At 42.6% G+C, this 15,331-nt stretch overlaps 1 protein-coding gene across 4 annotated transcripts in view; it reads right to left on the bottom strand.

Moving 5' to 3' along the window:
• cntn5 (contactin 5) overlaps positions 1 to 15,331 on the bottom strand; it is a 162,712-nt gene that overhangs the window by 75,191 nt on the left and 72,190 nt on the right. For all 4 annotated transcript variants that reach the window (XM_079513507.1, XM_079513508.1, XM_079513509.1 and 1 more), the window contains one exon: positions 8,889 to 8,991. In XM_079513507.1, the coding sequence (XP_079369633.1) occupies positions 8,889 to 8,991 (103 nt within the window). The remainder of the gene's footprint in view (positions 1 to 8,888; positions 8,992 to 15,331) is intronic.

Raw genomic sequence — 15,331 nt, forward strand, 5'->3', positions numbered from 1 at the left:
AATCGGATCAAAACATGGATTAAAGAATGTAAACCCTGGAACACGAGAAAGCCGCGGTTGGCGGGCTAGGGTATTAATTTAACCCTCCGTGTTCGCCGTTTCTGGCAGGCTCCATGCTAGTAACGAGTAATAGGTAATTATTACTGTTTTTTAGTAACTTGCTCAACAAAAGACACAGAGGTACAAAGCGTGGCAGAAGATCTGTCAATTGTTGATCGACATGCATGTTGACGTCAAGCATGCATCAGCCGAGCGAGACAAATATAAAGGAGAATATCGTTTCAGGTGGAATCCTCATTAGGTCCAAAACTGTTACTTTTCAGGATGCAAATTTAAAAATAGCAAAAGTAGCACATCTATACTATACTGTACAAGCCTCAAAACATGCCGCTTCGAGACGCGTTTCGAGCTTGTAGATGTGCTACTTTTGATAGGTTTGTGTTACGCTGTAGTATGATCAAGTAGGGTTTTAATTTACGTTCAAATATGGAGATAAAAGGTTTATGCCCGACAGCAACCTTGAAGGGATACTTTTTTCTATCGATTACTCACCCTGTAAGAAAAAAAAGAATATTATTTTTTTGAAAATGTTTAATCCAATGGACGTTATGAGGACTAATGATGCATCTTAAAAGAACATTGTTAATATTAACGGGACCATACAAAGCATCATATTTGAAAACAAAGTTAACAACTGTTTACTTGAATCTGTCCTTCCAGGCCGTTTGGTTTAATATACATAAATAATAAATATATGAGGGAGCACGGAGCAGTGAGGTGTAAGATTCGGCTGCTGCATAACAAACTCAGAGGCAAATTTAAAATAGAGTTGCCTCTGAGAGAAAAACTGACTGAGGTAAAAAAAAAAAAAAAAAACACCAAACCCGAGAACTATTAGTGGGCAGCGGATTGGCTCCTCGCCCATTCAGGGGCTTGTCCATGCTGTAGTGCGACCCTCGTCCATAGGAATGTAATTGTATGCCTTTGTCTCTTGGGTTGCCAGGTGTGGGGGTCTGAGTGGACCTGTATTCGCCTGCAGTACAATCTCTTTGAAAACTTGTTGCAACGACAAAATGTGCAACGACAAAATCTGCATATTTTTGCCTCCCTAAAATGTAATACCTGGTTACGCTACTGAACAGGTTCATTCATAATTGTAATCCAACTTATCCAACCTCTTTCACCTATATTTTAGATATAGTCTATGCTTGTTTTCGAACAATAGTGCAATCTTTGTTTGACAGGCAATGCTTAACCAGCTGCATTGTTGTCACAGGGACTACCACACAAGCCAGCCAGGCAGGCAGGCGGGGAGACAAGCCGACTGGAGCAATTCTGCGAGCGGGTGAGAGCTGAGTGGCCGTGTCAAGTACTTGACACTTACCATCTGAAAAGGCCTTTTCTAAACCCCTCCGGGAGTATACAGATAGCGGTTCTCCTCACACAAAAAATAATTTGATGCCACCATATAACATTCAGAAAAGAACTTGCATTGGACACTGTGACTTTTACCATGCCCAATCTCCAACCAATCAATCTGTGAAAATGAACTGGGGTGCAACACAGACCCACCTTTCTAAGGAAACAGTTTTTACTATGGTTCCCAGTGACAATGGATTTTCTGCACAGTGGACCGATGAAAACAAGCCCTGCCAGGGTGAGGTTTGATTCCCTCCTAAACATTCTGAACGCAGGGAACTGTGTCCATATCCCTGGAATATGCCGGCATAATACCTTCGTATCCACACCCCACAACCGCATTAATTAGCCATATCCAAAGTGCTACAGTATACTATAAAGTATATGTCAATTCAGAGAATGTATGCATTGTTCTATTTCCAAATTCTGTAAACATAAAACAGCAGCCAGCATAATACACCGTACTAACTCCACTATGCCTGTCCGTAACGAGATACTGTACGTACATTGTCACCCGCTATTGAACATAGATCGCATTCTTTATTAATATTTCCCCCTATTTCTTGCTTTGTACAGCTTTGCTTTCATTGTCTTTCTGTGAACACATAGATCAAGCTCCCAAGACCCATGCCTTTGCCCTTGTGCAGTGGTGGAAAGTAACTAAGTACATTTAAGTACTGTACTGTAACTTAACCGATTCCATGCCTCCATTGACTCCGGCGCTGTGGCGCCAGTGCCAACAGAATGCACGAAAAAAGGCCAAGAAGAAGACCCCGTGATTTGCCCCTGTGAACCGGGAGTGGTAACTAATCGGCCATTTTGAGCCGACTTCTAAAGTGAACGTGTATGCTGGCCCCTGGAGCTGGGGTTTATGCTAACAGCTAGCGCTAGTACATTTCAGTATTGATACTTTTACTTCAGTAAAACATTTGAGTATGTTTTTCAACCACTGCCCTTGTGAATGAACTCGACCAATACACTGATTACGACTCAGGGAGAACTGCTGCAGGCAGCCATGACCACGCAGTTTGTCTTCCAGTTACTGTAAAATAGAGAACATGAGTCCACAGAGCCTTTGAGATTCTTTTGTGTCTTAACTTAATAGCTTTTGTCAACGCCTGTGCAGGTCACGGTTGCGGATTCAATGGGAACTGACATCACAAGAACATAATTATTGCATGGATTCCGTGTAGCAAATGTTCTGCATTTCTATGACACTTTACTTTTATCCAAACAACTTTAACCCATTCAAATCTTTTCTCTTGGCAATATCGGTAGAGGGCGCAGTGGAGTAACTAAAATTAGTATTTTTCCCGGTGAAAACTAAATCCCTTACTGGCCAAAACGTGCATTTATACGTGTGGTGGGGGGCTCAAAGTGCGCCCACTAAGGAACCAAGGCTTTATAATTACACAACCCGTCTTTGTATTGGTGAGTAGGTAAAACATTACATTTGTGTTTTCGCTACAGAGGAGAGGCTGGTCTGCATTTCATGCGAGGCAGGAAGCCAATCAGTTCCATAGCCTTAATGCAAGGCAGCAAGAGCATTAAGGCTATGGACCAGAGCTAGGGTTCCCTGGAACGGTAACAGGTCAGGTCGCCCCAATTCCATCTCGCCCCAGATTTTTTCCGCCGACCTCACGCCGACAGCTCGGTGCGGCAGTTCTTGTATTCTTTATTTTGTTTTACTGAGAATAAGGTTAGAAATAAGTTTAGGGTTAGGCATAGTTTTACTGGGGTTAAGTTTAGGAATAGGGTTAGGTTTAGGCATCGTTTTACTGAGGTTGAGGTTAGGAATAAGGTTAAGGTTTAACCGTTTAAGCATCATTTACTTAGATTACTTTAGGAATACCAAGCCGCGCTGTTCCGCCGGCTGTACGCCCGGGGCGAGTTGGTAAAGGGGCAAGCAGTCTCGTATTCCCTGGAACAACATTTTTCTTGGGGTCCATGGCCAAATACAATTGTGGAGGTCCTTCCTTGACATGAAAAAGTTTGAGAACCACTGTCATAACCAGAGCCACAGCCAAAACAATTTGGGGGGCCTTGTCATGAAAATGTTTGAGAAGCACTGGTATACAGTGTTCAGTGCATGTAAACAAAATTAATTTGATTTGTAAGTGCATGACTTTGCTATGTCTGGATGTGTGGTTTGGATGGGGGACATATGGTGATAATAACAGATGGCAAGGTTATGGTATAAAGAATGTAGGCCGGCGTCAGGCTTCACTTCACTGCACGCCTATACTCAGTGTGAAATGCTCAGATACAGTGTCACTGTGATCATTGCACTGTACAAATCACTGTTTCATTGTGCTTAGACAATGTCTCATAATGGGCATAATAATGGGTCATGATGGGTCAGACATAAAAGCAGGTAGAGAGGGTTGACATTATTATGTCTGGCTGTTGCCTCATAAAGGCTGAATATTGCATGAGATTTCAGAACCACATTTCTGCAATATAGCTTGGAGTGTTGTTGTGCTGTTTTTTGTACGTCATTATTGATCCCTCTGTTAAACAAAGAGCGTACAAATGGGTCCAATGTAAGACAATGGCATCTTTTCTGGTTCTGATCCAATATATATGTGGCACAACCCAGAGGAAAGCATAATCCAAGTTTGAGATCTCATCTCTGGCTCATTTGTTTCTTAAGCCATAAATTAGATCAATGTGAGGCAAAAAGGAGATATCAGCTTATGGCTCCTGTTTCTCATCGTTTTCTCCTGAGAAATAGACTCAGTATGTCTCAGATGGAACCTCTGATGAGCCATACAGGAGATCTAAAAAATGGCTTAAATGTTGCTCAATGTAGCAGCATTGTTGCATCTCAAATGTATGTTTCTCATTGTTTTCTCCTGAGAAATAGACTCATCTCATTTAGAGCTCTTTAATACTGAGATCGATCAAATCCCATAAGACTCAGATAGGCGCCAGACCTTAATTATTCATAACATATCAAAAGTCTACCAAAATCTGACCACTAGAAATGACTGAAAAGACTCCTTAATTTATTATTCATCATAGACAAATCATTTTGGTGATCCAATTAGCACATATCAATTATAGTTAAGTCATTGTAAGCATATTTAGGGTATATATAGAGGGTTTGATCGTCTAATTCAAATGTGATTTTGAAAATCAGACCAGGTGTCTAACTTCAAAATCTCTCACTCTGTGAGCTTGTAGGCTATCTAGATATTTTTGAATAGCCAACACAATCTAAAACGATGGTTGATGCTTACCAGGTTTTAATGGGTTAAAATGGAAACTTGAACCTCATGGCGGGCTGCACAGTTAACCACAATTAATTGAAAGTTGTTGTTCTGTTTTCATGGTTTGCATAGGCCTATGTAATTGGGTAACTAGACATTAATCCAAACATATTGTTTGGTCTGCTGTTGCACCATATGCCCTCAAGTTATTTTATGAATTAATTTAGTTAATATAAGCAACACTTTATGCAATGTCCACATCCAACAGGATCACAGAGGCCATTATACAGATCATATGATATAGCACAGAATAAAACAATGGAGAAAATGATTAAAAAAACATTTTCCAATAAAATAATCATTATCGTCAATTGTGATAAATAAAGATAATTTTTGCCGTAATTGTGCGGCTCTATGCTGTATCCTGTATACAATGACAAAACGGAGTATGTTATGGTCATTGGGGAGGGCTGATTGCTTTACAGCTTTACCCAGTCAGTGGTAGAAAACATACTCAAATGTTTTACTTAACTTTTTCTCTGCTTTCTACGTTTATAATCGTAGCTAAAGCTAAAGGTACTAAAGGTGCTAACTACGTACATGTTCGTAGACAGCCGTATACTCCATATATGAAAGCGGTGACCGTCAATTTACCTTTTCGCATTGCTCCGGTTGCTATGGATGCGCGTCTTTTTTCTAGCGATGAAAAACGCGCATCGTGGCGTTTTGGCATTTCTAGCGATGAAAAACGCACATCGTCGCGTTTTGGCATTTCTAGCGATGAAAAACGCGCATCGTGGCATTTGGCATTTCTAGCGATGAAAAATGCGCGTCGTCGCGTTTTGGCATTTCTAGCGATGAAAAACGCGCATCGTCGCGTTTTGGCATTTCTAGCGATGAAAAACGCGCATCGTGGCGTTTTGGCATTTCTAGCGATGAAAAACACGCATCGTCGCGTTTTGGCATTTCTAGCGATGAAAAACACGCATCGTCGCGTTTTGGCATTTTTAGCGATGAAAAACGCACATCGTCGCGTTTTGGCATTTCTAGCGATGAAAAACGCGCATCGTCGCGTTTTGGCATTTCTAGCGATGAAAAACACGCATCGTGGTGTTTTGGCATTTCTAGCGATGAAAAACGCGCATCGTCGCGTTTTGGCATTTCTAGCGATGAAAAACGCGCATCGTGGTGTTTTGGCATTTCTAGCGATGAAAAATGCGCATCGTCGCGTTTTGGCATTTCTAGCGATGAAAAACGCGCATCGTCGCGTTTTGGCATTTCTAGCTCTGAAAAACGTGCATCGTCGCGTTTTGGCATTTCTAGCGATGCAAAACGCGCATCGTCGCGTTTTGGCATTTCTAGCGATGAAAAACGTGCATCGTCGCGTTTTGGCATTTGTAGCGATGAAAAACGTGCATCGTGGCGGTTTGGCCTTTCTAGCGATGAAAAACGTGCATCGTCGCATTTTGGCATTTCTAGCGATGAAAAACACGCATCGTGGCGTTTTGGCCTTTCTAGCGATGAAAAACGCGCATCGTCGCATTTTGGCATTTCTAGCGATGAAAAACGCGCATCGTCGCGTTTTGGCATTTCTAGCAATGAAAAGCATGCATCGTCGCGTTTTGGCATTTCTAGCGATGAAAAACGCATCTATGGGATTTGCCATAATGTACAGTATAATGTATTAGAATATTTTGGAAATAGCCAAAGATAATAGTGCTGAAGTGGTAAATGTATATTCTGTAATAATAACTCAACAAGCTTCCAAGATCTATAGTGGAGTAAAATTAAAGTCCTGGGTGCCAAAAGCGAGAAAGACTAGATTGTGTGCTTTCAGTACACTAGAGGGCGCTTGTCGCCACCGCCTGAATGATCCTAGGCTACTGCAACAGGCAGGAACTGGAATTGTTCTGCCGGCCCTAGTGTTATCTGATTAAAAAAAGGGATTTATCACAGATTTTTATCCCAGGCTGTTTTTGGTCAAAACAAGCTTTTCCATGGGCCCTAACTCATGAACCAATGGTCGTGGTTGATGTTTTTGAGTGGTGCAACCACTCCAAGGAACAGCAATGTCCGTCCGTCCCTTAGAGTATGTCCTCACCTATGTGACTATGAGTAGCAGTAGGGGCAAAAGTGGCGCTGTTGAGCCAGAAACAGAGAGAGCGAGATAGTGTTGCACTGTTGCCTGCTAATTACACAGAGAGAGAGGGAGAGAGAGAGAGAGAGAGAGAGAGAGAGAGAGAAGAGTTGCACCACACAGTTCACACGGGTGTGATTTTTTTCTCTCCGTGTGAAAAGAGACTCCAACATCCTGGACACATCGCGCCTGCAGTGGCTCTTAAAAAAAAAAGATCTGCTCAGAAGGTAATGGGGGTTAAGTGTCTTGCTCAGTGACACATGTACAGTATACAGGCTTGGGGTCAAACCAGCCACCCTCAAATTCCTAAATTCCTAGCCATGGCCGCCCCCATAATGAAAAATATGCTGCACATCAGCAGCCACACAGATTAAATGAAAAGCCTTTGCCGCACCACAGACATAACTGACAGCATCACGTCACACCAGTCCTGTTTGGCATTCAGACACAAAGCCCCCCGCCTCCCCCTGTCCTGCCACAGTCAGTGGGGGCATCATACATATTGATCGACAGCAGAACAAAAGCCATTTAAACTTCATTTTCAGGGCTATATAAAGACTGGCATTTCCTAATGGGGTGCAATTGATCAATCATTCATCTGTGGGTAAAAAGGGTAAGTCACCGGGATCACCATCCAGCTGAAAGCCATCACACGCAAATTACTTTGAGAGAGAAGGCAGCGGCGCAGAGGGCTAGGTCTCGGGCTGTTTGCCTGTTTGACAAGCATCCAAAACGCCTGCTTAGTTTCACAGGGGGGGGGGTGTGCGGGAGGGGGGGGGGGGGGGGGGGCAATGGGGGATATGTATGAGAGAGAGCTGCAATGTCTATATTCCGAAAACGACTGATCGCAATGTGGTTAGTTAATTGCCGGAAAGAACAGCAACAAAATCAAGGGTTCTTAAGACGTCTGTAGATTAGCGATTGTTTGCACTTAAAGATAGGATTCGGGCGATGAATAATTCATGGCAAATAATTACAAACGGAATGACGTAGGGGCTTATTGTTATGTTGTGAAAATGAAAATCATTTAGCACAAAGTAAAAACCACTCAGCTTTCGCTTTGGCGGAAAACAAATTATAAAGGAGAAGGAAAAAAGTCTTTCAATTAAGTTTCTTCATGAACGTTGTGTGGATTCAGATTTTGTTGCATTAAGGTCATTTTTATTTTCAGCCGTGGCCTTTGCACAGTTCAGCGAGCGCAATCATTTGAATACCAAGCTCATCAAAAGGAATCTAATCTAATCTACAGTGTCTGTGAGTGTCTGCGAGTGTGTGTACATGCGTGCGTGCGTGCGTGCGTGCGTGCGTGCGTGCGTGCGTGCGTGCGTGCGGCGCGGGTGTCATTTTGCAAACGCAGCGATAGGAACTAACAGCCATAATAAGGTAGGGAGTTAACTGTCTGTGCACACAGTCAAATCTGAAGTGGTAATTTAACTCTACAATGGAACCCGACACCCGTATAAGGCTCAAGAGTTTAAATGAACACCGCACATTTTTTTTCTTTTTTCTTTTGCTTACGGCAATACTCTCCCAACGGTTTAATGGAAACATCCGTATAACAGATGAAACAGTGAAAGCACGCTGAATACATTTCTACATTAAGGGCTCTCAATTATCAGGGACACATGGTTTCCCCGGGGCCTGGGCTTCTGTCCTGATGGTTTGTGTACCCTCTATGGACTAACATGCCATCTATTCAAGTCTGTCTTGTCTGTCTGTGACGCTGCCGGGGCCATCTCTGTGCGGTCAGACGCCGGTCACTATAAGATTCATACTTCACCGCGCGGACGGCGTGACGGAAATAGCCGACCTGCAAGCTCACAATGTGTCGCAGACGTGACACATTGTGAGCTTGTAGGTCTGCTATTTCTGGGGTGCACGCAACGGGAGCATAAATTTGGCTTTAAACATCCCGCCCTGGAGACATTCTGAATCCTATTCAGGTGATGGAATAATGCAAAACAAAGCAAAAAAACATCCTGCAGCCTTGCAACATGGAAAATATGTTTATACTTTCTAGCGATGTGATAATGCGGTGTCTGGGTCGGATGCAGATTGTAAGATAGTGCTGTAATTTGACTTTTTTTTAAGCTGTGAGGGTTTATCTCTGTTTTACTCACTTTCCCAAAGCGAAGCATTCCAGTCGCACAATCACTCCTTTGGCGGCCAGGACCGATGTGGGAAAATGGACCTCGATTTTGGGCTCGTATTCACCCATTACACCTGAAAGATTACAGAGAGAGAGAGAGAGACAGGAAATTAAAGGACTTTACGGCACGTTGAGCCCAGTGACTATGACTGGGTCCGTGTACTTGACGATATTGCCCACCATTTTCTATTGGGTTATCATTGTTTTAATGCATCTTAAAAAGTCAAGCCAAAAAGAATCCTCGGAAAAAGGATTGATGTAATTAAATGTACGTACAAGGCTTAGCAACGTGCAATGATGTTTAAACAACATGGCCTACGGCCTACGTTTGGTAACATTTCAATCATGGACAAGATGTGCAACAAATACATGCTTGAAATCTAAAAAATAAAGGCATTAACAGAATACATTGTATCTGCACTAAATATGGCTGTGAACTACGCAGACAATGATAGAATGATGGTACGTATTGATGGCAGAATATCCTTTAAGGTACAGGTACAGAGTGGCTCAACATCTCACAATCTCATCTTTCCCCAGCTTCAGTCATGTACGCTGTTACAGGGAACCCATACATGACATGCACCCTGCCTCAGCCTCTGTACGGTTTAGTCAAAGATTCACCATGACAGAGCCACATGCACAGCACGCTGCCTGGAGCACTCTAGGGTCATGCTCAGGCCTCACAGTACACATGGTACATTAAGCACTTCAACCCTACAGGTACATGTTTAGTTGAGAGCCCAACTAAACATGTAACTCTAGCCCAGCACTTTGCACTTTGTAACTCTAGTGTAGCCCATAAATCCTATGGCGCGTACGTTACCAGTCAGCTAAAGAGCCAGGCCCGATAGTCAAAATTCCCTCCACACGAAATCGCTTTGCCAAGAATAGTCGATCTACAGGCCGACCAGGCCCCCAGAGCGGCTGGTCAACGTTGAAGCCGCCAATCACTGAAAACTGCAGGACGTTCATGGAAGTGGCGGACGTTCAGTGACATCATGACGAAAGTGTGTCAAAAGTGACCTCAAAGTTGAGACCGCGCTCGAGCCAAAGATAGAGTTATAATGGTACTTCCGTCAGACTTCTGGGTACTTCAAACGCCACTGAGCAACTTCCATCGAAATGAATAGCTGGGGGCGGGGCAGTCCGCCCTCTTGATATATATTATAACTCTATGGTCGCGGCACGTTGTGAGCTTGTAGACCGGCTACTATTGGCTAAATCAGGCTGCGTATTGCACAGACCCTGCTTCAGTCTCTGCCATCCATGTCTGTGTCTTTCTGCTACTTTTCATTCATTACATAATGCCTATGCAGTGAAAGAGGTATGCAAATTCCTACTGACATTCATGGTTATGTGGCTATTAAAAAACACCACAAACGCTAATAGATAAATAAATGTGCAATATGTATACAGCAGGCCTGTAATACATTTCTCTGAATGTATTCAGGGGATGCATTTTGAAAGATAATGTACAATATGATAGTAATACTAGTCTTGCCGGGTATACATGATATACCAAAGTAATGGCCCAATGGGAATGTGCAAAAACTAATTATGGAGGAGATGAAGTCCACAGAGACAGTGTGTTCTGTAGCAGCACTACTACAAATCCAAGGCTACAGGAAGCCTCGGTCATATCGGTGTGACAACGGTAAAACCATTCAGCTGATATGCTCGGCATTGCTCGCTAAAGTGACCATTTAATAATTGAACAAGAAGCCCCCGGAGGAAATTGGAGAGGTTTGGTATTCTCATTGTGTATCGCTGGCGATGCTCAATTCCTGAACACCATGGACGGGACACATAATAATAACACGCTGACATGTATGTTATCAGCGTATAGCTAAGTGCATGCCACCGGATGACTACCGTAGCTCCACGCTCTCTTTAAGTCACAGCCGGAGGACACGCGGGTTGTTTTCTCTGTTTCCTTTATTTTTTCCCCTCCTCTGTATGTTAAGGAGGCCATCTATATCCATTTGCCGCCAAGACGTGTCAGATGGCATTGAGCAAATTTGCAATAACGAAAGGGAAACACTCTCACTCGGGATCTAATTACCATTATCCGTCTTATTAAATGGGAGTTTGCGTTATGAATATTGCATGAGATTGTGACTCTTTGCACAGGCCTCTTTAAACACTGACACAAATGCTTCCTAAGGACAGACTTCTTGCCCCACTGCGCTGCGCTGCACGCACCTCCCCCTCCTCACGACCACCACCAGAGATCTGCGGACAATTACGGTTATGGCCCCGCAACGGCTGTCAAACGAGACAAATGGCCACGCCGTGACATTTGAGAAGACGCAATCACTTGTCCTATACATGAATACCTGATGGATTCAATGTGATGAGGTGAGGAACAAGGCTTCATTGAAGGACTGAAGGAAAATAAATAAATAAAGCACAAACTTTTATGATGTTTGTTCCAAAGAACTTTTCAATTTCAATCTCATTTTCATCATTTATGGCGATCCGTAGCAGCCCCTTCTCATAAAAGGAATTTGCAATATTTCATTTGTTGGAGCCATATTGTAGTCAATATCATATTCAGCCACCGTAGCGCTTGGGATTTGATAGAAGTGAGAAATCGAGTGTCTGGGCCTTAAAAAACATTACCACCTCTCATTTATAGTGTCGCTGATTTATCTTCAATTTTAAGTATTACATAAAAAAAATGATATATGTTTTACTGTTACTCTCTTCTGAATGCAATTCAATTTCCTCGATGGGTTGCCTGCATGTCCGGAAATAGCCTTTAGATCAGCCCAAACAAATAAAAAAAGTGCATTATCATAGTAGTGTCAAATGAAAAAAGGGCTCAAAAAGTTGCTATTCAAATATATCGGGTTAATGAGATGAGACACAACTCTGAGAAATTAATATATGCATTAAAACATTGTTGATAATGAAAAGACTCAGAAGATTACAGGAATTCCTTTTTACAGTTAAAAGGAATTTGACATCCCTGCATACATGCATGTTTTTCTCTAGCTCACAAATAGCATGCATGATCCCTTTATGAGGGACGAATTTGCATCTATGTAATATGTAGCAGATTTGAAGGTCAGCAATTGTTATGCAGAGTGAGGGTCACGTGTCAAATATATGAAAGCCAAAAAGTACACAAACATACTTTCAACGTCATTTCAGTAAATAGACATTGCTTGTTGATTTCCCCTGGTGGTGGCCTCGGGAATTATCGCATAGTAATTTCTTACACTACTGTATACTACTGTAGTCTTCAGTGGTGGAAAGTAATGGAGCATGTCACAAGGCGTGATGGACGGACGGACGGACTGACTTATGGTTTTGCAGGTTTTCATAGTAATCTGCGATTAGAAGGCACTTTTAGAATCGGACAAACCCCACCACACACACACACACACACGTGCACGCACGCACCGCACGCACTGCACGCACCGCACGCACGCTCGCGAAAACAGCCCATCTGAAGGCTTTTAGATTTGCATTTCACCCTTATGACACACACAAATGCTAGGGTTCACATAAGGTTTGTGCCATTTCCATTGACACCGGGAGAAATAACACATTTCACAACAATAGACGGGGTGTACTGTCATGGTCATGGCTGACTGAGGCACGCAGCATGGTTTATTATAGAAGTGCTCCAAAGGTCATCCTTGGTATCGTATGGGAACGAGGCACCTGGAGGGACTGTGGATTTCCATGCGCCTGCAAACACTTTGCAAACACTGCTTCTTTATTCATACAACTGTCAGTAATAACTGGGACAGTGGAGCCAAAAAAACAGCATCTTTCTGTTGTGGTGTACAGTATGTGAAAATAAGTCTAAGCCTTAACCTTTAGGACCGTTCTTTCTCCTAATGGAGAGAGATAGCTGCAACGATGCCCAAACCACAACAAAGATGGTGGCATACAGTAGTGTCCAATCTGGTGCACCGTCTGCTTCAAATAGCTTTATTACCATTGTCAACCAACAGGTGTCTTACCCCTCACCAGAGCCTAAATAGGGCTTGCAAACCTCACACCTTACTTAGTATGCAAATGTGGGGGCGGACCTCACACCTTACTTAGTATGCAAATTTGGGGGCGGACCTCACACCTTACTTAGTATGCAAATTTGGTGGCGGGCGCCATCTTCAATGTGTCAAGTATACACCTGACCAACTGACAGGAATATATATATAGTATATATATATATATATATATATATATATATATATATATATATATATATATATAGGCAGATCAACAACATCTGCACAGGCCCAAGCTAAACAAAAATAGCTTTTTCTCTTGTGTACCTATACACAAGATGTACCAAAAAAGTACAACCTTGAACCATGAGAACAACAGCCCCCTAAAAGACAAGTCATGTTATGCTTGGTTGTATGCTGAAAATAGCGAATCTACTGTACAAGCTCACAATGCGACATCTATGTAAAGCACCTTGGATAAAGTTACTTGGTAAGTTTTTCTTTTCTTTTCTTTTTTTTGGAGTTAGGTTGTTTGACAGACAATTTGAGGATCCCATGGGTTATTAAAAAAGCACTTTCATTGGTTCAATATTTGTAAAACCCACGCCCAAATAGCACAGATTAATTAAAGAACATTTCAAACCTTTAAATACAGACAGCGACGATACTGATTACTATCCGACCCAAGCCAGCTGTATGTTGTTGGGTTAGGCTATATTAATAAGCCTGGCTCAAATAACACACAGCTTCACAGCGTTGAAGTTCAAAAACGAATAAATTAATGTTTACCATCTTGATCCACCGCCTGATCTTTTTCAGTGCAAGACAATATTATGACATACACAACCCTGTGCTTTTATTTGTTTTCCCTGAGTTGTGGGTTGGGAGCAATTAACTTAATTTCACATCTATGGAATGAACGCCTCCCATCCACTTCCATGTTAGATTTGTTTTTGAGCGGTGACTCCGCTCCATTATGCAGCTATGTGTGTCCCTATGCGTGTCCCTATGTGCACGTGTCTGTCCAAGCACGGAAAGCTGCAACACGGTAACTCTGTAATTTCTCGACCGTTCTGGGGGTCTGGATGTTCCGGGGACCCCCCGGGGACCCGCACACAGTAACTCATTTCTCAACAATGTTTTCCAAAAATAATCAAAATACAGTACAGAGCACAGTACACTACAATATAGTACAGTACAGAGCACAGTACAGTAACTATAACAATACATGTATAGTTGCACCGCTCAGTTCACACAGGTGTGATTTTTTTCCTCTTCCTCGTATTTCTCTTCCTGGATCGTTCCACTTTTGCCGCAACCGTCATTTTGCATGGGCTCTAATTATTGAACACGAATTTACAAGCAGATTGTTTTATTTAATTGTTTTACAATCGTGCAGAAAATGGCGCTCTCGTTATAAACGGTCCGGGGTGCGATCGTAGTGAAGATGAATATTCTGTGACTACTTAAAAAGAAGTGAGTGGTGCAACTCCGTGTGGAGGTCCCCGGGGGTGCCTGAAGTTCCAGACCAACAGGAACGTGGCCAGGGTTCCGGCCCGGTTCTGGCTAGCCGCCCGTGTCCGAAACGGTCGAGTGTGTGTGTGTGTGTGTGTGTGTGTGTGTGTGTGTGTGTGTGTGTGTGTGTGTGTGTGTGTGTGTGTGTGTGTGTGTGTGTGTGTGTGTGTGTGTGTGTGTGTGTGTGTGTGTGTGTGTGTGTGTGTGTGTGTGTGTGTGTGTGTGTGTGTGTGTGTGGCTGCGCAACAGTGACACTTGAAAACCAACCAAATGCTATGTTTGTGCCAGGGACCCAGGAACACATAGCTGTCTATAGGACATACAAAACATACAACTTCAGCATGTTGAAGTTCAAAAACCATGTATGTACAGTATGTATGTATGTATGTATGTATGTATGTATGTATGTATGTATGTATGTATGTATGTATGTATGTATGTATGTATGTATGTGTATGTATGTATGTATGGACAGCTGCAATACCGCTGGGTGACACACACACACACACACACACACACTCTGCACCGCTCAGTTCACACAATGTGATATTTTTTCTGTGTTGCAGGAGGTTACGAGACCGTTTTTTCCCTCCCTTGTTATGAATATTTTTTAAATGAAAACTCAGCAAAAAAAAAAAAAAAAAGCTACAGATCGGGCCTAATGAATACTCAGTTTGGGAGCAATTAAGTCAATTTCACATCTATGAAATGTTTCCAAAGGCAGTAGCCTTTTTAACGAAGTAATTATACCTACGGTACGTGAAATGTTAAACATTCATCCCATGGGTAGAGAGACATCAGTTAGCATGGAGCAGTCTCACTGCAGCTCGGGCATATAGTCTGCTGGAAATTTAATGAACCCAGAAATGGTTCAGTATAAACTTTTATGATAGAAATGTTATCTATAGGCCTAATGGATGAAATTCAGCTT

The sequence above is a fragment of the Electrona antarctica genome (genome assembly GCF_951216825.1).
Source record: "Electrona antarctica genome assembly, chromosome: 11".
NCBI classification, from domain to species: domain Eukaryota; kingdom Metazoa; phylum Chordata; class Actinopteri; order Myctophiformes; family Myctophidae; genus Electrona; species Electrona antarctica.